Source organism: Hemiscyllium ocellatum, chromosome 14, assembly GCF_020745735.1.
Source record: "Hemiscyllium ocellatum isolate sHemOce1 chromosome 14, sHemOce1.pat.X.cur, whole genome shotgun sequence".
NCBI classification, from domain to species: domain Eukaryota; kingdom Metazoa; phylum Chordata; class Chondrichthyes; order Orectolobiformes; family Hemiscylliidae; genus Hemiscyllium; species Hemiscyllium ocellatum.
Window position 1 is genome coordinate 16,105,043 of NC_083414.1, and position 27,357 is coordinate 16,132,399.

Sequence of the window (27,357 nt, forward strand, 5' to 3'; positions counted from 1 at the left end):
TGGTCTAGTAACCCAGAGGATTGAAGCTTATTAACAGTGATGACAAAACTACCAGACTGTCATAAAAACCCACAAATAGCCATCAGGAGAGGAAATTTGCCATTCCTACCTCTTCCGGGCTAAATGTGACCTGCAGACCCACAGGAATGACATTGACTTGTGAGTGTCCTCTGAGATGGCTGAGCAAGCCATGAATGTATTAAATAAAACACAGGAATTAGTTATTTGGGTTTTTAATAGCAATAATTTAGCATTGACACTTCGATCCGGATGAATGTTGTTTTGACTTGAATCAGTTAAGTCTTGGTGAAGCAGTAAGACATATTGAATGCATAATAATTCCTAAGTGGATTATGCACAAAAGAGAAGGGCATTTTAAGATGTTGTGTGCTCTGTTGTTTGACAGAATTATTCATCAAGATGGTTACTCCCGTGAGGAATGTCTTGAGTTCATCAGCATCATCTACAGTAACACCTTGCAATCTATGATGGCTATTGTCAAGGCAATGACCACACTGAACATCGGCTATGGGGACAGTGCCAGGCAGGTCAGTGCAACCAGAAAACCAGTTACACCAGAACCACATGCTGTACGATGACCAGCACTATCACAGAATATCACAGATTCCAGACCACATAGGTACTTTAAGACAGTTACATGACATTAGGCATGCGATGTTCCAGTGGAAAGTTTGCCTTTAGTAATTCTGTGTAATTGAATCATCTTAGTCAATCAGATGTATGTGTATGATGTACAGTAACATTAACAAACACTGAGCCCAGATTGTGTGTGTAGGCCTGTGATATGTTCAAGACTCTTCATCCAATTCAGTAACCTGTGATATTGTAGTCTTTTAAATAATTAGTGTTGTACATAAATTTCAAGACATCTGACTCAACAAGAGCCTAACGCTCTGTGGTATTTATTAGGAGGACTAATGTGCAGTAAACCACAAACAGCATCAGAATCATAGAATAGCTACAACAGAGAAACAGCTGATTCAACCCATCATCCCCATGTCAACTCTCTACAAGAGTAACTCAGTAGCTCCCTCAAGGACTTGCAACCCTGCAAATATTTTCTCCTCAGATAATTATCTGGTTTCCTTTTAAAGGTCATGATGAATCTGTCTCATGACATTGTCAGACAAACCATTCCAGATCCAAATCTCAACTTCTTAGTCCTTTAACTGCACATTTTCCATCGATGACCATTGATTCTCCACCCTTCCAACACACAGCACAATGGAGGAGGTGGGGGGGGGGGAGAAGGAAAGAGAAAAAAGGTTTCCTCATCTGTGTTTTAAATGGATGCCCCCTTACTTTTAAACTATGCCCCCCCCTCCCCCCCAAAGTTCTTTAGTTGATGCTACTTTCCTCCCATTGATCGTCACGGGCTGATCTTGTGGAAGAAACCTGTAACTAATTCCTGTAACTCTTACTCTCCTTCAGGATGATTCTCGCAAACTGATGCATCTAGCCGATACCATCGACGAAGGCACAATGCCAAAAGAGCTGTATGAAATTATCAGCCGTCTGTGGAAGGATTCTGGCATCCAGGCCTGCTTCGAGCGGGCCTCAGAGTACCAGCTCAACGACTCTGCTGGCTAGTGAGTGACTCCTTCTGTATTCTGTCAGCTCCCTGAGAGGGTCAGGCTTAGTCCAAACACTGGATACAGGAAGATGCAGCCAGTTTTGCAATTTAACATGACTCGAAGCCACCCCCAGAAACAAAACCGCAGATGAGTTAGTGGTGAATCGCCGCAGGCAAAAGGCCTCCTCTGTGATTGCTGACAGAACACCACACAAAGTTGATTTTGTGTGAAGGCTTAGTTAATTTTCAGCCTGCTTAGACATTCTTCTGCCAACAGGGGCTGCGGCTGGACTCTGTCAAAATGCTTGCCTTGTCCTTTACAGCGCAATGGCATCATCTACTGGCAACAAAGTGATACTACAGGAGCAACGCACCTTCCTCCATCAATCATTCAGGGGATCTCTCCCATAAGTCATTGATTATTTCAAGTCCAAAAAACATAGAAAATAGGAGCTGGAGCAGTTCATTAGGGCCTTTGAACTTGCTCTGCCATTTAATATGATCAGGACTCCTCATCCAATTCAGTAACCAGATGAGCTTTAACAATCATTATTAAAATATCCAAGATTTAACCATTATTTTTCCCTGTTGCCATGGTGAGATCTGAACTCTCACCCTCTGCATTAGTCATGGCCTCTGGGTTTCTCAGCCATTTTTGTTTTTCCTTCATTCCCTAAAGGGCATTGATGAACCAGATGGGGTTTTTTTCTAACCATTGACAATGGATTTAGGAGGAGACAGTGAGGTCTGCAGATGCTGGAGATCAGAGCTGAAAATGTGTTGCTGGAAAAGCGCAGCAGGTCAGGCAGCATCCAAGGAACAGGAAATTCCACATTTCGGGCATAAACCCTTCATCAGGAGTGAAGGGCTTATACCCGAAACGTCGAATTTCCTGTTCCTTGGATGCTGCCTGACCTGCTGCACTTTTCCAGCAACACATTTTCAACAATGGATTTATGGTCATCGTTGGACTCTGAACTGCAGATATTTAATTAATTCAAATTCCACCAATGTGCCATGGCAGAATTTGAATCTAAATCCCCAGAACATTATCTGGATCAACAGTTCAGTGATAATACCACAAGGCCATCACCTCTCCTTATCACTGAATTTTTTTTTATTTCAAAAATATACTTTATTCATAAAATACTTTGATGATCTGTACAATTGGACATGCCATACATATGCAAACATTCCATTTCTTTGCATACCAAAACAGAGTAATCATTCCTATTTACAGGTCTGTATGATTACATTTTTAGCTGAGGCGTCACAGAGCCCAAATGACTGAGTGGGCCCTCTGTTCTTCTTAGGCAGGCAGATGTTACACGGTGGTCTTTCCCCATTGCGCCTTGGCAGCAGCTGCCCCAAACTTCAGTGCGTCCCTCAACACATAGTCCTGGACCTTGGAATGTGCCAGTCTACAACACTCAGTCGGGATCAACTCCTTCAGCTGGAAGATCAACAGGTTTCGGACCGCCCAGAGAGCATCCTTCACCGAGTTGATGATCCTCCAGGCACAGTTGATGTTCGTCTCAGTGTGCGTCCCGGGGAACAGGCCATAGAGCACGGAGTCCCGCGTCACGGCGCTGCTCAGGCCGAACCTCGACAAACACCACTGCATTCCTCTCCAGACTTCCTCTGCATAGGCACATTCCAGAAGGAGGTGTGTGACAGTCTCGTCCCCTCCGCAGCCGCTTCGAGGGCAGCGTGCGGTGCTGGAGAGAGTCCAGGTGTGCATAGAGGATCTCACAGGCGGAGCCCTTCTCACCACCAGCCAAGCCATGTCTTGGTGCTTGTTGGAAAGTTCTGGCGATGAGGCATTCTGACAAATGGCTTTGACAGTCTGCTCAGGGAACCGTTCAACAGGATCCACCCTCTCCTTTTCCCGAAGGGTCTCAAGGACACTATGTGCTGACCACTTCCTGATGGACTTGTGGTCAAAGGTGTTTTTCTTCATAAATTTCTCCACAAAGGACAGGTGATATGGAACGGTCCAATTACTCGGAGCGTTCTGCGACAGAGAGGCCAGGCCCATCCTTCGCAACAACGGGGACAGGTAGAACCTCAGTGCGTAGTGACACTTGATGTTTACATACCGGGGATCCATGCACAACTTGATGCAGCCACACACAAAGGTGGCCATCAGGATGAGGGTGGCATTGGGCGTGTTTTCTCCCCCATTGCACAGGTCTTTGTACATGGTGTCTCTTTGGACCCCATCCATCTTTGATCTCCACATGAAGTGAGAGATGGCCCGGGTGACTGCGGCGGCACAGGTTCTGAGGATAGGCCAGACCTGTGCCACATTTAACACTGACAGTGCCTCACACCTGATGACCAGGTTCTTCCCAGCGATGGAGAGCGACCGTTGCTCCCACCTGCCTAGTTTCTGTCTCATCTTCCTGATCCGCTCCTCCCAGGTCTTGGCGCACGCCCCAGCCCCCTCCAAACCAAATACCCAGCACCTTCAAGTGGTCGGTCCTGACGGTGAAGGGGTTACAGGATTGGTCAGCCCAGTTCCTGAAGAGCATGGCCTCGCTCTTGCCTCGGTTGACCTTGGCCCCTGTGGGCCATTCGAACTGGTTACAGATGCACATGAGTCTGTGCATGGACAGTGGATCTGAGCAGAAAACAACGACATCATCCATGTACAGGGAGGCTGCCAGCAATAGTCACCCCTCTCAGGCTCGCATCCTTCCTGATGGACTCGGCAAATGGCTCTATGCAGCACACAAACAAGGCAGGAGGGAGAGGGCAGCCCTGCCTGACTCCAGATCTTACAGGGAAGCTATCTGATTCCCACCCATTGATTGAGACTGCACTGACCAATGTTGGTGTAGAGCAGTCTGATCCAATTACCGATTCCCTCCCCAAAGCCCATTTTGGAGAGAACATCCCTCATATATGTATGCAATATCCCGTCAAAGGCTTTCTCCTGGTCCAGGCTGATGAGGCAGGTGTCCAACCCCCTGTCCTGCACGTAAGCAATCATATCTCTGAGGCGTGCGAGACTCTCAGCGATCTTCCTGCCCGGTACAGCACAGGTTTGGTCAGGGTGGATCACCGATCCCAGAGCAGACCTGACCCAGTTGGCAATGACCTTTGACAAGATTTTGTAATCTATGTTTAATAGTGAGATTGGTCTCCAATTTCTGATTTCCTCCCTCTTCCCCCTTCCCCCTTGTAGATGAGGGTGATGATGCCTTTTCTCATGGATTCACTCATGGTACCTTCCAGAAGCATACTGACATAAACCTCCAGCAGGTCCTGGCCAATCAAATCTCAAAGAGCAGAATAGATCTCGACCGGTAAGCCGTCACTTCCGGGAGTTTTATTCTTTTCAAAGGACTCGAGGGCCTTGGTCAGCTCATCCAGAGATAGCGGCTGGTCCAGCCTCTCTTGGGTTCCGTCGTCTAAGACCTCCATGATAGAGGACAGGAACGACTGGGAGGCCGCGCTGTTGGTTGGCTTCGCGTCATACAGACTGGCATAGAAGGATTTGCTGATCCTCATGACGTCAGCCTGAGATGACGTTATTGAGCCATCTTCTTCCTTCAGGCTGCTGAGCATTGAGCTCTCTTTGTGCACCTCCTGGAAGAAGGAGCACGTCTCGTCCTGCTCCACAGAGCAGACCCTGGACTGGAAGATTATCTCGAAGGCCTCCAAGGCAAAAAGCGAGGCTTGCTGGCCCTTCACCTCCTGGAGGTCCTCCATGACATCGACCCCCATCGTCTGCAGCAGGAGCAGGTTCTGCATACTTCCCTGGAGATGGGACAGTTTTCCCCTCCTCTCTCTCGCCTCCTGAACACTTTTGAAAATGAAGAACCTCTTGATGTTCCCTTTTACTGTTTCCCACCAGTCCGCTGCGGGCTCAAAGAGGGGTTTCACGGTTCTCCAACCTACGTAGTCCCTCTTGAGCTCCTCGATGTTTCCCAGGGTCAACAGCTTAGTGTTCAGTTTCCACATTCCCTTACCAGCCCGCTGCTCATCCTGTAGGTGACAGTCGGCCAGCAGGAGGCAGTGGTCAGAGTAGAACACCGGCTTGACGTCAGTGGTTCTGACCGAGAACTGAATTACTATTGCTATAGGTTAGATTGATTGAGATAAAGTAAGAAATTGTATTTCAACAAGCCTCGTCCACATTCTCGCAATGTCTAAAATATTTATTTAAATGATAGTGACTGTGGTTTGCATCAAGTACAACAATTCAAATCGCACCTACTGATGTTTCACTCACAGCAATGGTGGTAAATGACCAAATGATCTGTTGAGATGTTACTTCTCATGTTGCTAAGGAGGTTCTCTAATCATCAATCTTCAACCAAACAAATTGACAACTTCTGGTCAACTAGTTCAATGGATAGTCCTTACTGAGGCAAAGTGTTAGCACTCAGTACTGAGGGGAGGTGTTATTACTCAGTACTGAGAGAGGTGTTGGTATTCAGTACTGAGGGGAAGGGTTAAGACTCAGTACTGAGGGAAAGTGTTGGTACTCAGTATCAGGTGAAGTGTTAGTACTCAGAACAGAGGGGGAGTGTTAGTACTCAGTACTGAGGTGAAATGTTAGTACTCAGTACTGAAAGGAAGTGTTGAGACTCAGTACTGAGGGTAAGTGTTAGCACTCAGAACAGAGGCGGAGTGTTAATACTCAGTACTAAGGTGAAGTGTTAGTACTCAGTACTGAGGTGAAATGTTAGAACTCAGTACTGAGGTGAAATGTTAGAACTCAGTACTAAGGTGAAGTATTAATACTCAGCACTGAGGTGAAGTATTAGCATTCAGTACTGAGGAGAAGTGTTAAGACTCAGTACTGAGGGGAAGTGTTAAGACTCTACTGAGGGAAAGTGTTGGTACTCAGTATCAGGTGTAGTGTTAGTACTCAGTACTGAGATGAAGTGTTAGTACTCTGTACTGAGGTGAAATGTTAGTACTCAGTACTAAGGTGAAGTATTAATACTCAGTACTGAGGTGAAGTATTAGCATTCAGTACTGAGGGGAAGTGTTAAGACTCAGTACTGAGGGGAAGTGTTAAGACTCAGAACAGAGGGGGAGTGTTAAGACTCAGCATTGAGGGGAAGTGTTAAGACTCAGTACTGAGGGGAAATGTTGGTACCCAGTATCAGGTGTAGTGTTAGAACTCAGTACAGAGGAGAAGTGTTAGTATTCAGTACTGAAGTGAAGCATTAGGACTCAGTACTGAAAGGAAGTGTTGAGAGTCAGTACTGAGGGTAATTGTTAGCACTCTAAACAGAGGGGGAGTGTTAGTACTCAGTGAGATGCTGCCTGGCCTGCTGTGCTTTGACCAGCAACACATTTGCAGCTGTGATCTCCAGCATCTGCAGACCTCATTTTTTACTGAGGTGAAGTGTTAGTACTTAATACTGAGGTGAAGTGTTAGCCTGGTATAGATGCACAGTTTACAACTACAGCTTTTGTCATGGGAGCTTGAATGCTGAGCCAAGCAAACACTCACGAAGTAAGACTGAGGCATTTAGGAGCCCATTTAAAAAAAAATCCTGACCAACCTCATTAAAGAGCAAATGGACCCCTTGTCCTGGCTTCCATTTTGATTTCTTCTCCCACCTACCTTTGTGTCCATTATCCTTTCTTTTCTGATGGATTGATTGTTGATGATTAATCTGAATTTCTGGTTGCTGACTTTGATTCTGTCTGACTGCCTCAGCTACCTCAATGACCTGGACCGGATTGTCCAGCCAGGCTACCTCCCCACTGAGCAGGATGTCCTGCGCTCAAGAGTGAAAACCACCGGTATCATTGAGACTCAATTCGGATTTAAAGATCTCAACTTCAGGTACTGATTAAGTTGCTTAACATTTTATAATCTGTGCACATAGCCCACGCAGCAAGTTCAACTATTAACAGATAGTAGGCGAAAGTGAGGAATTCAGATGCTGGAGATCAGAGTCAAGATTAGAGTGATGCTGGAAAAGCACAAGTCAGGCAACATCCAAGGAACAGGAAAATTGACATTTCGAGCAAAAGCCCTTCATCAGAAATGAAGGGCTAACAGCTACTGTTTGTCAATCAGCTCCACCTATTGGACATTGAAACTGGAGCAGCTTGTTTGTATGGGTTTGCTCCCAGCAGAGCAACTTACTTTTTAGCTATTAACATCTACTCTTCATCTATATCGCTCCTCTACAACTATTAAATCTCCCTTTGGATTTTTTTTTCTCTGGGGCCTGTTCCACTTCCTCCTACGCCTTCCTTACACCATAAACCTTTCCCGCTTTCAAGCCTCCTTCACTTCTGAGGAAGACTCATATTGGACTCGCACAGATGTAGCCAGACCTGCTGAGCTTCTCCAGCATGTTCTGTTTACATTTCACATTTCCAACATCCAATAGCATTTTATTGCTATTTTAGCCAGGTTCATGCTGTCAGTTTCTTGTCACAAAGGCAAATGTTTAAAAACTGATTTTTTAAAAATTCACTTGTGGGACTTGGGTGTCGCTGGCTGGCCACCATTGATAGCCCATCCCTATTTGCCCTTGAGAAGGTGGTGGCGAGCTGCCTTTTTGAATTGCTGCAGTCCACTTGCTGTGGGTAGTGGTTTGCTGGGCCATTGCAGTTCAGAACCAACCACGTTGTTGTGGCTCTGGAGCCACATGCAGGCCAGACCAGGAAAGGATGGCAGATTTCCTTCCCTAAAGAACATGAGTGAAGCAGATGGGGTTTTTCCCAACAATTGGCAAATAAACCAATTCTTAATTCCAGATATTTTTAATTGAATTCAAATTCCACCATCTGCCATGTCAGGATTTGAACCCAGGTCCTCAGAACATTATTCTGCATTAATAGGCGAGTAATAATACCGCTAGGCCATCACCTCCCATGTCACCACTCCTCTCTGAGTGTGGAACCATAGCAACTAACAAGGGCACACACTAAGAAATTGCTCAGTTCCTACAGGGCACTCAATCTCTGGTAGGACAGCTTGTAAACTTTATGTAAAGCCAACGCGCTTAGAGGCATAGAGTCATCCAGCACAGAAACAGATCCTTAGGTCCAACTAGTCCATGCCAGTCATGTTCCCAAACTAACCAGTCCCACTTGCCTATGTTTGTTCCATGTCCTTCCAAACCTTTCCTATTCATGTACTAATCTAAATGTTTTTGAAATGTTATAACTGTACCTGCATCCACCACTTCCTCTGCCTGTTCATTCCACACACGACGCACTCTCTCTGTAAAAACGTTGCCCCTCATTTCCTTTTTACGTTATTCTCTGCTCACCTAAAACATATGCCCCTTAGTTTTGAACTCTCCCACTCTCGGAAAAAGACCCTTGCTACTCACCTTATCTATATTCCTCACAATTTTATATACCTCTATAAGGTCACCCTCAACCTGCTACACTCCAGTGAAAGAAGCCCCAGTCTATTTTTATAACTTAAAACCTCCATTCCCAGGTAACATCCTGGTAAACCTTTTCTGAATGCTTTCCAATTTAATAATATCCTTCCTATAATTGCATGATGAGAACAGGACATAGCACTCTAGAATAGGCCTCACCAGCGTCCTGGACAATCTTAACATGACCTATCAACTCTTATACTCAAAGGTCTGAGCAATGAATGTAAGTGTGCCAAATGCCTTCTTCAACACCCAGTCTACCTGTGATGCAAATTTCTAAGAATCATGTGCCTGAACCCCAAGGTTTCTCTGTTCTACAACACTACCCAGGGCCCGACTGTTAACTGTAAAAGCCCTGCCTTTGTTTTGTTTTACCAAAATACAATATCCCACACTTACCCAAATTAAACTCCATCTGCCACTCCTCAGCCCATTGACCCAATAGATGGAGATTTCTTTGTAATCTTAGATAACCTGTCCACGATACCATCAATTCTGGTGTTATCTGCATACTTACCTAACCACACCCCACCCCCATAGTCCTATCCAAATCATTTATGTAAATGACAAACATTTGGACCCAATACCTATTCATGTGGAACACCGCTGGAGAAGCAACCCTCCACCTGCCGCGTTCTGTCATCTACCATCAAGCCAATTTTGTACCCAAATGGCAAGCCCCCTCGAAGACCATGCTATTAAACCCCAAAAATTAGTCTACCTTGTGAATCCTTGTCAAAGGCTAAAGCTTTACAGAATGTACAGTACTGAGAGGTAGACAGATCACGGAGGAATGATTCACCTGACAGGACACCACCAAATGGGGGCGTCTAATTAATATCGTGTAAAGCTGTGTCAAAATACATGACTATGTTCACAAACGTGCAGATTCGGGATGTAAAGCACAAATGAGTTTGACTATGGATGAATGGGAGCTACTGCATTCTAGAGGAATAAGAAAATCACCAAATCCTTGCAAAGTAAAGACCTGAACTCTTTTCAAAAACATTGAAACATTCTTCACTTCGAGAATGGATAGAAAGTGGACCTTGCTGCCACAAAGCATAATTGAGACAAAAAGAATAGATGCATTTAAGGGAAAAACAGATAAAAACTTAAGGGAGATAGGAATTGAAAGATATGTTGGTAGGAACATAAAGGAAGGGAGCAAGTTTATATTAACAAAGTTTGGCATAAACCAGTTTAACTGCTTCTATGTTACACATTTTACATAACATTTCACTTAGAATTTCAGCAATATTTGGTACCTGTATTTGTTGAACTACTGAAAGTTTACTTTTTGCCCCTTAGTAACTGGAAAAGCAGATAAATAGAAATGCAAGTTGCAGTTTTACCCAGAAGGGTCACGTTCCAGACACAACCTTCATTGATTTGTGCCTTTCAAGTTCTGAGGTCCAAGTGTGGCTGTAAGTGCGAGGCTCAGGTGACCTTGATTTTCTCCCTCTCCCCTCCCGCAGAATGTTCGATGTGGGTGGACAACGCTCCGAACGCAAGAAATGGATCCACTGCTTCGAAGGTGTGACCTGTATCATCTTCATTGCTGCACTCAGTGCGTACGATATGGTGCTGGTGGAGGATGATGAAGTGGTAAGTGGATTCACACCTTAAACATCAAGATCACTTCCGAAAGCAACTGAACTGTGGGGGGGGGGTTAATGAAGGCAGATAAACCCTGAGGTACCACCCCAATTGCTGTGAAAACAAGTCTGTGCGCTAAAGCCACACAATAATTACAGTGATTTTTCTATACAGTTTATCCAAGTCAGCATCCCCATTTAATAACCAGTAGCCATTCACTAATTATATACCATAAACTCAACAGATGCAAGAAATATCTATTAAACCCAAAGCATCTGACAGTTAGATGATATAAATTTGAGAAGAAAATACAAAACATTTAAAATAAATAAGGAACCTTAACGTTATAGGTATGTTGGAACTTACCAATTCTAAAACTAAGTGGAGCTGGAATATGAATCAGTGATAGGCCATTCAGCCTCTCAAACCTGATGTGGCATTTAATTAGATCATGATCCATGTCCACTGCACTCATTCTTAGCAGTGTGTGATCCACAAACTAACAATTCTTTAATCTCTAAGCAGGCCATTCAGCCCATTGAGTGTACACTGACACTCTGAATATCATCCAACCAGACCCGCCATCCCTGTAACCCTGCATTTTCCATGGCCAATCCACCTAGCCTGCACACGACAGGCAATTTAGCACAGCCAATCTTGCATCTCTTTGGACTGTAGGAGGAAACCCATGCAGACACAGGGAGAACATGCAAACTCCCCACAGACAGCGTCGGGGGGGTGGAACCGAACCCAGGTCCCTGGGATAGCAGTGTTAACCACTGAGCCACCATGCTGCACTATCGATTTCAGTCTCAAAAATGGCAGTTTTATTTTCTCCCTCCCTGCCGTTTTAGACTACTGTAAATGTATTCTTCAAGAGTTCCTCCTTAAGTCGCCAAGTTCAGCACACTTCCTCTCTGACTTTATCAATGACTCTTGTTGAATCACAGAACCGGATGCACGAGAGTCTGCATCTCTTCAACAGTATCTGTAATCATCGTTACTTCATCGCAACTTCGATCGTCCTCTTCCTCAACAAGAAGGATGTGTTCCAGGAGAAGATCAAGAAGACCCATCTGAGCATCTGCTTCCCAGACTATGATGGTGAGCTCCCAATTAACTGCATTTTATCACATTTACCAAAGGGTCCCATGAAGTGAGGCATGATGGGGAAGAAATTTAGCAACTACTCACGCAGGTCATTGTTGGCTTGAGACATTCCACCTCACAAACTCATCTGGTTCACTAATGTCTTTAGGGAAGGAAACTGCCATCCTTACCTGGTCTGACCTACATGAGATTCCAGACCTACTGCAATATGATTGACTCTTAACCACCCTCTGGGTGACTTCCACACCCCATGAATTAATAAAAACAAAAACTGACAAAACCCAGTGTGTGGCTTTTATGGTGAAATGGTAGCAGCCCTACCTCTGGGCTAGGAGGTGTGGGTTCAAGTCCCACCTGCTCTCGAAGTGAGTTACAATATATCTGTTCATGTTGATTAAAAGTATCTATAAAATCGAGTCTACATTGAGCTGTTTGCTCATTGCATCTAACACAACAGTTAATGTCAAGGTGTTCATACTTGATTGGAATTACCACACAATTCTGTTTATAAAATAAACAGATGTTTGTACACTGTCATAACATTAATCATGGTTAACCCCGCTCTGTGGAAAATTACTGCCTACAGTTACGACTGAACCACACGAGAGATTTTTTTGAGTGTAGAATCGAGGCTGACCCAAGTGCAACATCGAGGGAGCCCAGCACTGTTGGAGGTGCTGACTGATGATTGAGATCCTGGCTGAAACCCATTGGCCCTCTTGGTGGATATACAAGGTCCCATGGCAGTTATTTGGGAAAAGAGTAAAGGAGTTGGGGTGATACGGTGGCTCAGTGGTTAGCACTGCTGCCTCACAGCGCCAGGGACCTGGGTTCAATTCCTGCCTCAGGTGACGCTCTGTGTGGAGTCTGCACATTCTCCCCGTGTCTGCGTGGGTCCCCTCTGGGTGCTCCGGTTTCCTCCCAAACTCCAAAGATGTGCAGATCAGGTGAACTGGCCATGCTAAATTGTCTATAGTGTTAGGTGCATTAGTCGGGGGTAAATATGGGGTAGGGGAATGGGTCTGCACCAGATCCTTTAGTTCTTATTTCTCTCATGGGCCTGACTAATCTCCTCTTGAATGCCTCTGTGCTCCTGGATTGAACAATTCCATGTTGTTGCATATTCCAGGTTCTCACCACTTGGTTTATCCAGAATTCCACCTTGGATTAATTCTTACATTTATGACCCTTACTTCTGCTCTCAACAGAGGTGGAAACATCTTTGTCTAAGATTTCCCCTGTGAAATACCCTCTGAACCTTGTAGACTTTTTATTACATCACTCCTCACACTTCCCTTTTCTAGAGAAACATGCCACAGCTTCCTGGCCGGTGTCATTCCATTGAATTTTTGCTTTGCACCTTCTCTAGCTACTCGGGAGTACCCTTTTAACAATTGTGGAAACCAGAGCAGCTCACTGCAGTCTAGCCAAATGTAGGCAGGAAACAATTGTGATGTTCTCAACATGCGAATGGCCTGTAGTCAGCTGTCTCTTTGATTCTGTGAGCCGGAACAAAGTACCTAACCCACCCATCCTAGTTTCAGTCTTGGGGTAAAAAAATGAGGTCTGCAGATGCTGGAGATCAGAGCTGAAAATGTGTTGCTGGTTAAAGCACAGCAGGTTAGGCAGCATCCAAGGAATAGGAAATTCGACGTTTCGGGCATAAGCCCTTCATCAGGAATGAGGAGAGTGTGCCAAGCAGGCTAAGATAAAAGGTAGGGAGGAGGGACTTGGGGGAGGGGCGATGGAGATGTGATAGGTGGAAGGAGGTCAAGGTGAGGGTGATAGGCCGGAGTGGGGTGGGGGCGGAGAGGTCAGGAAGAAGATTGCAGGTTAGGAGGGCGGTGCTGAGTTGAGGGAACCGACTGAGACAAGGTGGGGGGAGGGGAAATGAGGAAACTGGAGAAATCTGAGTTCATTCCTTGTGGTTGGAGGGTTCCCAGGCGCAAGATGAGGCGCTCCTCCTCCAACCGTCGTGTTGTTATCTTATACACCATCTTTGTTTCTAGACTGCAATAAGAGAGAAATGACAGGATAAAGGTTATTGGAAAAGTGTGTAGATTTGCCGGTGGGGTAACAAGCCAAGTTACCGAAGGAATAAAACGCCGGGCAGTGCCCGTAGTTAACTGGGCACGAATTCGCAGCCAGAAGGATTTGAGTGAAATCGAAGTAACTAGTTGCAGTCTTGCCAATTTCAGAGCAAACAAGACAGCAGCACATCAGCAAAACCAAGATTTATCTTGCTCTGTGAATACACAACAGCACAGCAAGTTCTCCATCGTTATTTAACAGCAATTCTCATTTTTTTCAGGAACAAAATAGTTACAAAGAAACCCGGTTCAATCACAGTTATCTCTCTAAGTTTCTCTCTATTTCTGCTCATCTTGCTCAACAATCGGTTCGCATTCAAATTTAACCCTAATAATATTTACTGTGCATTGTTTGAGGTCATTTATGAAATACAATGGTGTGCTTGAGCTGACTTCATACAAACACACACAGCTTTCTCACACTCACACACACACACACACACACTTTCACTCACTCATGATCATATTTATTGGCCTTAACTTAACTCATTTGTGGGATATTTCGTATTAGGTTTAAAAAGTATTTAGATGTGCACTTGCAATGCCAAAGAGAAAAAGTATTTGGGCCAAGTGCTGGAAAATGGGATTAGAATCTTTGGGTGCTTGTTTCTGACTTGCACAGATGTGATGGGATAAAGGGCTTTGTTCTGTGTTGTAGACTTCTGCGACTCTATCAGCATCACTGGCTAGGCCAGCATTTATTGTCAATTCCTATCACCTTTCGAATTGCTACAATTCATCGAATCCCTACAGTGTGGAATCAGACCATTTAGCCCATCAAGTTCACATCTACCCTCCAAAGAGCATTCAATCCAGACCCACCACCTTACCCTATCCCTGTAATCTTGCATTTCCCATAGTTAATCCACCTAACCTGCACATCCCTTGACATTATGGGCCAATCCATCTAACCTGCACATTGTTGGACTGTGGGAGGAAACCAGAGCACCCGCAGGAAACACATGCAGACACTGGGAGAATGCATAAACCCCGCGCACACCAAGGGTACAATTGAACCGGGGTCCTTGGTGCTGTGAGGGAGCAGTGCTAACCATTGAGCCACCGTGCTGCCCCTATGTAGTTACACACACAATGCTCATAGGAAGGGAATTTCAGGATTTTGACCCGGTGACAATGAAGGTATGGGGATAACAGTCTATCTTCTGGAATTACACCGGCACCACTCTCCACCTCTTCCTCCATTAGATTGATAGCTCTACCTCGTGCTCCCGCGAGGAGGTTGAGCAATTCATCAACTTCAACAACACATTCCACCCTAACCTTATACCTGGACCATCTCTGACACCTCCCTCCCCTTCCTGGACCTCTTCATCTCCATTAATGACAACCGACTTGACACCGACATTTTTTACAAACCCACCGACTCCCACAGCTACCTGGATTACACCTCTTCCCACCCTACCGCCTGCAAAAATGCCATCCCGTATTCCCAATCCCTCTGCCTCCACCGTATCTGCTCCCAGGAGGACCAATTCTACCACAGAACACACCAGATGGCCTCCTTCTTTAGAGACCACAATTTCCCTTCCCACGTGGTTGAAGATGCCCTCCAATGCATCTCGTCCACATCCCGCACCTCCGTCCTCAGACCCCACCCCTCCAACCGTAACAAGGACAGAACACCCCTGGTGCTCACCTTCCACCCTACCAACCTTCGCATAAACCAAATCATCCACCAACATTTCCACCACCTCCAAAAAGACTCCACCACCAGGGATATATTTCCCTCCCCACCCCTTTCCGCCTTCCACAAAGACCGTTCCCTCCATGACTACCTGGTCAGGTCCACGATCCCCAACAACCCACCCTCCCGTCCTGGCATCTTCCCCTGCCAACGCAGGAATTGCAAAACCTGCGTCCACACCTCCTCCCTCACCTCCATCCAAGGCCCAAAAAGAGCATTCCACATCCATCTAAGTTTTACCTGCACACCCACCAATATCATTTATTGTATCCGTTGCTCCCGGTGCGGTCTCTTTTACATTGGGGAGACTGGACGCCTCCTAGCAGAGCGCTTTATGGAACATCTCTGGGTCAGTGGCACCAATCAACCACACCGCCCTGTGGCCCAACATTTCAACTCCCCCTCCCACTCAGCCGAGGACATGGAGGTCCTGGGCCTCCTTCACCACTGCTCCCTCACCACCAGACGGCTGGAGGAAGAATGCCTCATCTTCCACCCTGAAACACTTCAACCCCAGGGCATCAATGTGGACTTCAACAGTTTCCTCATTTCCCCTTCCCCCACCTCACCCCAGTTCCAAACCTCCCACTCAGCACTGTCCCCATGACTTGTCCTACCGGCCTATCTTCTTTTCCACCTATCCACTCCACCCTCCCCTCTGACCTATCACTTTCCTCCCCTCCCCCACTCACCTATTGTACTCTTTGCTACCTTCCCCCTGACCTATCACCTCCATTTCCCACCCCCATTCACCTATTGTGGTCTATGCTGCTTTCTCCCCACCCCGCCCCCTCTCATTTATCTCTCCACCCTTCAGGCACTCTGCCTGTATTCTTGATGAAGGGCTTTGCCCAAAACTTCGGTTTTCCAGCTCCTCGGATGCTGCCTGAACTGCTGTGCTTTTCCAGCACCTCTCTACCCCCGATAAATTTCCCAGTCAGGATGCTGTGTGACTTGAATGGGAATTTATTTTGCTGAAGCAGAAAGCTGAGGGGAAAGAGGAACATAGAGACAGGAGGGTGTTTTTCAAGATGTATTCTGACTCCAAAGATCTGCCTTTCATTCCAATTCCTTCATTATTGATACGTTGTCAACATGAAGGGTGCTAGCAATCTGGAATTAAAAACAGAAAATGCTGGAAAATCTCAGCAGGCCAGTGAGCATCTTTGGAGATGTAACGTTTCAAGCCAACAACCTTTCACCAGAACACAGCACGAATCGATTAATCTCAATGTTGAAAGTCCCAATCAGCACAATCTCAACCACCTTTGAGGAGACAGTGCCTGATTTCCACTGTCTCTTGTTTGAAGTGGTGCATTCAGACATCACTCACTGTACAATGATGTGGAGGGTGTCACACAGGCACTGTGTTCCCTCGTAAATCGAACGGGGGTCCCTGGCGATGTGAGGCAGCAGTGCTAACCACTGTGTGTGCATACATCCTTACATTTAAAGGCACTGTGTTACACAAGAAACTGGATGTGCACAACAACTGAATTTTAAATGAAACATTGAACAATACCCTGAAATGGCCGAGCCCATGTTTTAAGATTAAGCAACCTTATTCTGGATTCTCCCATCAGAGCATGCATTATTGATATTGTCAGCTTTTTAATCACACAATACATCTCGAATGCATCACCCCTTAATCTTCTATACTTATGAGAATTTCTGTGCAAATTGTCCTTGATAATTTAACTTGCCTTGGTCTCATTCTCTTGAAATTGTCCTGCACTTTCTCCAAGGTCAATTTCCTCTACCTGAAGTTCTGGTCCAGAAGTGAACACCATTTTCTAACTGGGATCTATGTACGGCACTATCTGACTATACCATGACTTCCACCTTTTTTTTAATCCCTCGAGATAAAATTCCAATACTCCAACTGTATTTTAATTATCTTTACACCTTGAGAGACTAAGGCATTAGGGCGCATAGAATCGTTGATATTAGAATCGTGCGTTTGATATTTCTGCCTGACAGATGAATTCATTTAGTGTTCTTGTTACAATGTTCTTTTGTATCACTTGCTCTCTCCCTTGCATCTCTCTCTCTCTCTCTCTCTTTTTCTATCTTCCTCTGTGGCTCTCTCTCTCTCTCGGTCTCTACAGTTGTTTAGCTCTTTCTTAGCCTGCCTAGACTCATAGAGATGTACAACATGGAAGCAGAACCCTTTGGTCCAACTCATCCATGCCAACCAGATATCCCAATCTAATCCAGTCCCATTTGCCAACATTTAGCCCACATCCTTCTGATCTCTTCTTATTCATATACCCATCCAAATGCCTTTTAAATGTTATAATTGTACCAGCCTCCACCATTTCTTCTGGTGCTGCTTCTTCCCATATTTTTCTCCTTGTCCTTCTGTATTTTTTATTTAGCCACTTCAATCACCAGATCTGTTCTCTTCTGAAAATGAGAGACTGAGCAAAGGGAACAATCTGTACACTGACATTCATGGCAATTAAAACTCACCCCTCAAGCTAAATCATAAAACAGATGCACCCAACTATTTCACCAGCACAAGAGCTGGTCACTCAACTGATGTGTTTCAAATATTTGTTTCAATAATATGAGATAGAAAAGCACAGAGACTGTCAACAGAAAGTAATCTGTGTGTAATAGCTAAACCATTCTGAATTATTAACCAAGTAATCTCTTGAGCAGATTTTACAACTGCCCAACTAAAGAAGTACTTATTAAAGTATAGTCACTGTTGTAACGTAGGGTTCTATTGTACAGTAGTGGTGTGTCTATTTTTGGACCAGGAAGCCCCTGTTTAAATCTCATGTGCTCTACAAAGTGTGTAATAACATCCTTGAACCGGTTGATTCGAAACAAGAAATACAGCAGCCAATCTCTTCATAGCAAGCTCCTACAGTTGGGCAATGACCAGTTTGTTTTCGTCTGACATTGGCCGATAGATAGATATTGGCCAGCACATCAAATATCCCCATCTTTTGGATTAACCAATGAGAATAGGCCAGTCCTTAGCCTCATGTCTCATTGGATTTCTTCCATTCAAAGTGGATAAGTAAACCTTGTCATTGAACGTCAGAGAGAATTGAAAGCAACTGGGAGAAAGTGAGGACTGCAGATGCTGGAGGTCAGAGTCGAGAGCGTGGTGCTGGAAAAGCACAGCAGGTCAGGCAGCATCCAAGGAGTAGGACAATCGACGTTTTGGGCATAAGCATATTAGAATTAGAATCCCTACAGTGTGGAAACAGGCCCTTCAGCTCAACAAGTCCATACCAACCCTCTGAAGAGTATTCCAACCCAGACCCATTCCCCTACCCTATATATTTGTCCCTGACTAAGGCACCTAACATACACACCCCTATGTGGCAATTAGCCAATTGACCTAACCTGCACATCTTTTTGGACTGTGGGAGGAAACCAGAGCACCCAGAGGGGACCCACACAGACACAGGGAGAATGTGCAAACTCCAGACAGTGTGGTTGATATCGAACCTGGGTCTCTGGAGCTGTGAGGCAGCAGTGCTAACTACTGAGCTACCGTGCTGCCCCAAAGTAAGCCCAGTGCAGCATCCTATACACATTTGTTAGCTTGGGTTGGAGGGCAACAAACAGGAGCTGGTGTGCCTCTTCTGCTCTTAACCAATTGCAGTACCCACACCTACTGCCCAGACTAAGGGGCAGCTGACCCAATGCAAACGAGAAACCAAACTCGCCACATTGTGGTGTGCACTTCCTAAATCATTTGAGATATCAGGACAGTCACCTTTAGTTAGGTCTTTTGTTTAATTTATCACAGAATATGGACATTTAGAGTCATAGAGATGTACTGCACAGAAACAGACCCTTCGGTCCAAATCGTCCACGCCAACCAAATATCCTAACCTAATCAAGTCCCACCTGCCAGCACTTGGCCCATATCCCTCTAAACCCTTCCTATTCATATACCCATCCAGATGCCTTTTAAATGTTGTAATTGTACCAACCTCCACCACTTCCTCTGGCAGCTCATTCCATATACGCATCACCCTCTGTGTGAAAAAGTTGCCCTTTAGGTCCCTTTTATATTCTTGCCCTCTCATCTTAAGCCCATGCCATCTAGATTTGGACTCCCCTACCCTGAGGAAAAGACTTGACTATTCACCCGATCCATGCCCCTCATGATTTTATAAACTTCTGCCAGGACTCGCTTTCATGTTTAACAATATTTAACCCCTCAACCTCACTCCTGCATTCACTGAAATCATGGCTGCATCAACACTTACTGCATTTCCCTTAAACAGATTTAATTCAGAAAAGTCTGACATTTTCAACTTCAAAATTGATCTGACAATTGTCATTTGCAATGTCTCTCAGCCATTCCTTAAGTTCACTCTGGAAAGTCTACATCAAATATTTTGACTCTGCTGTGGCATGGTAGCTCAGTGATTAGCACTGCCGCCTCACAGTGCCAGCGACTGGGTTCAATTCCAACTTTGGGTGACCATCTTTGCAGAGTTTGTATGTTCTCCCTGTGTCTATGTGGGTGTCTCTGGTTTCTCCCACAGTACAAAGATGTGTAGATTAGGTGAATTGGCCAAGCTAACTTCTCCCATCTTGTCCAGGTTAGGTGGATTAGCCATAGTAAATGCAAGGTTATGGGCATGTACTGGGTGGGATGCTGTTTGGAGGGTTGGTACGTAGTTCATGGACAAAATTGCCTCTATCTGCCCTGTGGAATTCTGTGATTCTGCTCCTGCCTGGGATTACAAGCAGAAATAGTTTATGTCCATCAATCCTAGCTGTTTCCATTAATATCTTGTAAATTTCAAGCAAATAGCTTCTAAACCATTACATTTCTTGGAATACAATATCTTACTCCTATAATGTATTTTCTTTTATTATTTAACCCATGGATATGACCTGGTAGATCTACATCTACTTCTAAAACTGGGAGAGAGCAAGTTGTGTTTTGAATATCAAAATCTTTGTGTGCAGCATAGAGTGTAGGAATTTCTGGAGATTTGGATGTCAAGCGATCTCAGATGGTGAGGGCAATGAAAGCAACATAATTTCAGAAGTTCAAATACCTTGTGTCCGTGTCCACTGTTTGTAGGTAACAACTCAATGGAGGATGCTGGGGCTTACATTAAAGCCCAATTCCTGGAATTAAACATGAGGAGAGATGTGAAGGAGATTTACTCGCACATGACCTGTGCCACTGACACAGAAAACGTCAAGTTTGTGTTCGATGCGGTGACAGACATCATCATCAAGGAGAACTTGAAAGACTGCGGTCTCTTCTAAATCACTCCCAGCTGTCCAAGGTATCGTTCTTGCTGAAATTATGTAAAACCTTGATCAAAGCAACGAGTCAGCAGCAACCGTGCAGCACCAAATCTCCCCAAACAAAAGCACAGTCTGAAATTGTTGCGTCGTCTCGAGAAACTGTCATTCTCTTCTCTTGCATTTTGCTCTCTCAGTATCATGTTTCTCTGGCTATAGTAATACACTCTGACCCCATGACCAAACGTACAATTTAGAGGCAGAAATAGGCCATTCAGCCCCTCAAGCCTGCTCCCCCAGTAAATAAAATTTGGTTCGGTCTGTTCCTTTTGAATTCCACATTCCCATTTACTCCAGACAGCTTTTGATCCCCCTGCCTCAGTGAAATTTGTCTACCTCTGCCGTAAACATATTCACCTTTACTGCCTTCTGAGGAAATGAGCTCCAAAGTCACTCTGAGCGAAAAGTATTCTCTTCACCTCTATTCTAAAAGGCTGACCCCTAACTTTAAAACAGTGTCTCCTAGTTCTGGACTCATCACAAGAAGAAGCATTTCCACACCCATTTTGTCAAGATCATTCAGGAGCTTATACAGTTCGATCAGGTCACTCTCCACTCTTCTAAACTCCAGTGGAAAGAAGCCCAGTTTGACCAAACTACCCTCATTAGATTTTTGACATGGAAGAAAAGGCCAATGTAACTCAAAGTGTCCTTCGCTGACTCTCAATCAGCTCTCACTAGTACCCTGCATTATCTTTGTCGTAACAGCTTTGGCTAATTTCCTTGCTCAGCCATATGACAAATAGTCAATGATTTATAGGAACACCTGAATATGTTGCGATGCCAGTTTCTCCTTCTGTACACAAAGTGTCGAAACACAGGAATTAGCAGCGGGTGTAGGCAATTCAGCCCTTTGAGCTCACTCCTCCATTTAATATGATCTTATCCAGGTGTTAACTCCATATTCCTGCCTGCTCCCCATACCCCTTTATCCTCCTTTTCGTACTCGTCCTGTCTGGAATTTGAGGCAGTGAGTTCTAAAGATTCTTAACCCACTGAGAGCAGTAGTTTCTCCTCATCTCAGTTTTGAAACTACTCTCTCACTCTGTATCTAAAACAAATAACACTCAAGTAATTTACAGACATCCTTAAGAGTAACTGAGCCTTAAAATACACTTGCAGCTGTTCTGTTCTACAATCTTCACTGGACATCTCTAAAATGCAAACTTCTCCAATCTTAGGATACCGGCCATCACAGTACATTCTTTCAGTCTTAAACATAAAGATTTTTATACAATCCTTACAGTTTGGAAGCAGGACATTCAGCCCATCGAGTTCACACTGACCCTCTGAAGAGCATCCTACTCAGAACTGCCCCTGTGCCCTATCCCTGCATTTCCCCATGGCTAACCTACCTAGTGTGCACACCCCTGGACACCATGGGCAATTTAGCATAGGCAAACTATCTAACCTGCACATCTTTAGACAGTGAGAGGAAACCCACACAGACATGAAGAGAACATGCAAACTCCACACACTCACCCGAGGCTGGAATCGAACCTGGGTCCCTGGTGTTGATAGGCAGCAGTGCTAACCTTGCTTTTACATCCTCACTTCAGGAAATACCCACCTTCAATTCCAAGGCTGACTTTTCTCTGGCTTACAACACAAGGCGTTGAGCTATAGCTCCAGGATCTGCCCACCTCCACGCAGTCTCACAGCACCCCATACTCTCCAGGTTTCAAGCTGTCTCTGTCTGAGATACTCTCAGAATGCACACACAGAGGAGGTGCACATGATTCTATAGCTCGCTGTTTATCCTTCCCAGCATGGTACAATACCTTTCTGTTTCCAACCCAGGTTGTGTCTTGGCTCAACACATTTTCTTCATTTGTCTTAACAATTTGTGATTATTAGTAAAACGGACTTTTGACAGTGAGGATCTGCTAAGATCGTGATTTCAGAGAACTGAGTCACTTATTCCAACACCCATTCTCAGACCGCAACATAGGACAGAACACGTTATCATAAACATTAGTGTTTTCAATGGGAGCCTTGTGTCTAATACCTAAGCTCAGCAATTCTCATTCACTGAACTGGCCGGCAGTGCAGATAGTGCTGACCCAATATGATGTCATTTGTCTTATTATAGATGCTGATTTTCTGGTGGTATTTCCAGGCCTTCAGAACATTTTGATTTGATTAGTTCAGTCAGTGAAAAATACAGCAATAACTTCATCTGAATGGGACCTCTTCCTAGAACGTGTGCTTCCTCAGCCAGATCTTTGGAGGAAGTCACCTCACCCTTCAGTTCCTCCTGCCCACCATGTGCAAGCATCTGCGCTGGCGCATCGTAACATCTGCGGAGTAGGAGTTTGAGAAGATAACTCACCATTCTGCACTTCTGTTCATCAATCTGCAAGAATCATTCTTATTAAGCCTCCTTCACTTTTGTATCCCACCTAGTGCTGCTCACTGACCGATTTTGGTTTCCCCTCTGTCAACATCTCAAGTTTAACAATTTGCATCCTTGTGATCACCTTCATGAAGGGTAGATGTTGAAAGAAATCATCTGTTTTCAGGTTAAAATTCATATCACTTAATTCAAATAATTCCACAACTTCTTCTGCTCCCTATTTCTGTAACCTCCTTCATTCTACAACCCTTGAGGATCTCTGCAACTCTCCAATTCTGGTCCCTTATGTACCCACTACCCACTACACCGGTGCCCTAAAGCTTTGATCATTCTCTCCCTACACCTCCATCCCCCTTTAATCCATTGAAAACATGCTTAAAACTCATTTCTTGTATCAAGCTGTTGATCACTTATCTTATTATCTATTGATCCAGCAATCAGACAAATTTTGTTTGATGTCACTCCTGAAAAACACATTCAGCTTAAATTCCATAGAACATAGAAAAATACAGCACAGTACAGGCCCTTCGGCCCTTGATGTTGCGCCGACCGAAGCCTACCTAACCTGCACTAGCCCAATAACCTCCATATGCTTATCCAATGCCCGCTTAAATGACCGTAAAGAGGGAGAGTCCACCACTGCTACTGGCAGGACATTCCATGAACTCACAACCCGCTGAGTAAAGAATCTACCCCTAACATCTGTCCTATACCTACCGCCCCTTAATTAAAAGCTGTGTCCCGTAGTAACAGCTGACCCCATTAGCGGAAAAAGGTTCTCACTGTCAACCCTATCTAAACCCCTAATCATCTTGTAAACCATGTCGAAGGCACTGTATAAATCACAAGTTATTATTGTAATGCTTTACATCATTCATCATAGTGAATACAATATTACTTTACTGTCTTATTTTCTTTGTTGTCTTTTATCCCAGGAGCTCTACAATACTCTCAAAGCTACCCATGAATTTTATCCTTCAATGACTGAGCCTAGAGAAGTTCTGATCCTATGTCTGCTGATGGTGTTTCCAATCTGTTTGCGATCATTGGCTGTGATTGAGATGTGGACAGAAGCAGTTCCATTAAACATTTAAGAATCCTGTAATGATCTGATCAACCCAGCCGATTTCCCTCCTGGAGACAGTTGTGGTTTTAACCAAAATTGCTTTCCTTCAGTAATGCTGATTCAATACAGCCCATCAACTAAACCTCCAATGATAAGTAGATTGAAGAAATGTTGGGATCTCCTATCAGTTCCAGATTTGCATGGGGTATAAATTTATACAGTAGCACTGTTATCCTGTGCATTAAACTAGCAAACTAGGGATTTTAAAGTGGCAGCTCTTCTTTGAAATAAACAATTTAGTTGATGGTTATAGTGATGCATTAAATTCATTTGAATGCAACACAGTAGCTACAGCTCAATTCATTCTGTAGTAAACAGTGAGAACCAGTAAGAGCACTTGTAAAGGAAAGACACCATTCATCAATGAACTATGGATGGGAGAGGGGAGCCAAGATGAAATGATTTACAGTACAATCTAATTGATACTGCAGTAATCCAAGCCACCTGCAGAGGGAGAATAGGCAGAAAGGATCCAGCTCTCTTATCAATGTACAGGGGGACTCCAGTTTATGAAAGCCCAACTTACGAACACCATCTCATAAATGGGTGTCATTTTAAACATAAAAAACATTTCCTGTCCTTAAGAACAGGTCCTTTCCATCATCGAGTACTGTGTTCCAACTTGCAGACAAATCGAATTGTGAATACACTCCAGAACAGAACTTGACGACACCCTGGGGCGTGCCTGTAGTGAATTTTACTGTCCTGTTCTACAGTCTGCAGATCATTAAAAGTTCATTCAGTTGTGCAAGTGAGCTTGGAGCTAGGTATACAAGAAAATTCTCAGCAGAGCTCAAGCTGTAGTAAGCTATAACACCTTTAGAGGGTGCTGTTGCAAGAATTTAAACAGCACAGTCTGTACCAGGGAGTAGATTGGGGTAAAATGGCTGCCAGATGAAAAAGAGTCTCCTACTTTTATGCAAACTCAATAAAAGAGCAGCAAAAAAAAAGATCAATAGCTGTGGAATACTCTTTCAAACTGTCAGCAGCTGCTTTTGGGTGGTTTTTGAGGTTTTACAAACATGTTGCGCATTTGCTTTATGGATAGAAATCTGAAAACACTCGATTTCAGCAAGATATGAATCTGCCTGTGAAGAACACTGGCTGTTTAGTTTCAACATACCCCATCATGCAATAGATTTTAGATCCTATTTAACACTGTATAAATGATAAATCATTTAATCCAGAGATTGGATTTGCCATATAACAGGGCCAAGTAAGGTTAAGAGTAGATTAGTTATTATTGCGAGGACAGGGTTTGTAAATGCACCAAACTGACAAATGGCTAGCAAATGTGGCTCACTAATTCCTAACAGATCCCTGTTTATTGACTTGCATTTTGAAGGAATTCATCCGGTCTTGAATACACTGTTCCAATTGCTATTTCAAAAGGAAGTCAGCTTCTTCCGAGCATGACTAACACAGGATGCCGAAACCAGGAACGGAAGACCTATGTTTAAATACACACATGGTGTATTTGTTGAGGGGGATGACTGAATACTACCATTTCAAAAATATTCTAGTTGGTTATGCCTCCTGGATATGTACAGTATACACTATTCACCCACATACGTCCCAAAACATCTTGTATCTATTTTGGCATTCATTCCTTAAATGCTTTAAATCAATCAGTACTTGATTATCAATGCTATTATTATTGCTGAATCTCTCATAGCCAACATCCTGGAGGGGGTTACCATTGACCAAACACTGAAATGGACTTTCAATTTTTGGCTACAATAACAGGTCAGAATCTAGGAAAACTGTGACAAGTAACTCACCTCCTCACTCCTCAAAGCCTGTCCACTTTACAAGGTGCAAGTCAGGACTATGATGGAATACTCCCCACTTGCCTGGATGGAGGGAGTTCCAACAACACTCAAGAAGCTTGATGCCAACCAGGACAAAGCAGCCCGCTCCTTTGGCACCACATCCACAAGCATCCACTCCCTCCACCACCACCACTGCTCAGTAGCAGCAGTGTGGATATCTACAAGATGCACACCAAAGATCCTCAGGCAGCACCTTCCAGACTCATGAACACTACCATCTAGAAGGATAAGGACAGCAGATATTTGGGAATACCACTACCTGCAAATTCTCTTCCAAGCCCTCACCAATCTGACTTATATTCTCCAGGATGGCAGCAGGAGGAGGCCTTTAGACCGATCATGAATCTGTTCTTTTGGAAGTCTATCCTATCGGTGCTAGTCACCCACCCTTTCCCTTAGAACTCTGCAAACATCCCTTCAAATATACATTTCCTTTTGGTATTTATCAAGTTGCATTGATCATTTCGTGTTATTAAGGCACTAGCTTGGCACCAGAAACAACAACAGCAAGACGGTCCAGTGAACACTACAGGATCTTCCATTTAGTATCCGGGACTTGTACCAAAATTGGGAATGCTGTCCCACAGACTAGCCTAGAATAGCCTGATATAATCGGAATCACAGATCATACCTGACAGACAATGTCCCCTCCACTGTTGTCACCAACCTGGGTCTACTCTTTTCCAATAGCAGGACAGAACAGGACCACCAGAACAAGCTGTGGTGGCACAGTGGTATACAACTGGATGTGCTCAACATTAACTTCAGACCCAATAAAATCTCATAGCATCATGTCGAACAAAGGCAAGGAAACTTACTGCTGATTTCCTATCACGACACCAGCACCCCTTACCTCAGTTGTTGAATCAGTGCTCCTCCATGTTGAACACTCCTGAGGGAGGCAAGGGCACAGAATGACCTCAATGTCCATCACTAAGCTTAACTTGGTAACATCATTACTGACTGAGCTGGTCAAATCCTAAAAGCCACAGTTGCCAGGCTGCATCTGCACCAGTGAGGGAATCAACAGGAGGAAAAAAAACACTTGGTCATCTTCTGTGATAGTGTTGGTAGGGAACACAGACTCCAAGTGAAGGGATGGCCCTTTAGAACTGAGCTGAGGAGAAATTTCTTCAGCCAAAGGGCAGTTAATCTGTGGAAAGTATTGCTGCAGAAGACTGGGGAGGCCAAATCATTGAGTGTATTTAAGACAGAGATAGATAGGTTCTTGATAAAGAAAGGTTGAGAGTTACAAAGAAGAAGGCAGG

The 27,357-nt window shown here is 44.4% G+C and overlaps 1 protein-coding gene across 1 annotated transcript in view; it reads left to right on the top strand.

The window, feature by feature from the left end:
• Positions 1-20,736, top strand: part of LOC132822076 (guanine nucleotide-binding protein G(t) subunit alpha-1) — a 64,543-nt gene extending 43,807 nt beyond the window's left edge. The window contains exons 3-8 of the mRNA XM_060835093.1: positions 407-548; positions 1,453-1,610; positions 7,281-7,409; positions 10,452-10,581; positions 11,523-11,676; positions 20,546-20,736. Coding sequence (XP_060691076.1) covers positions 407-548; positions 1,453-1,610; positions 7,281-7,409; positions 10,452-10,581; positions 11,523-11,676; positions 20,546-20,736 — 904 coding nt within the window. The remainder of the gene's footprint in view (positions 1-406; positions 549-1,452; positions 1,611-7,280; positions 7,410-10,451; positions 10,582-11,522; positions 11,677-20,545) is intronic.
• The last annotated feature ends 6,621 nt before the right edge of the window (positions 20,737-27,357 follow it).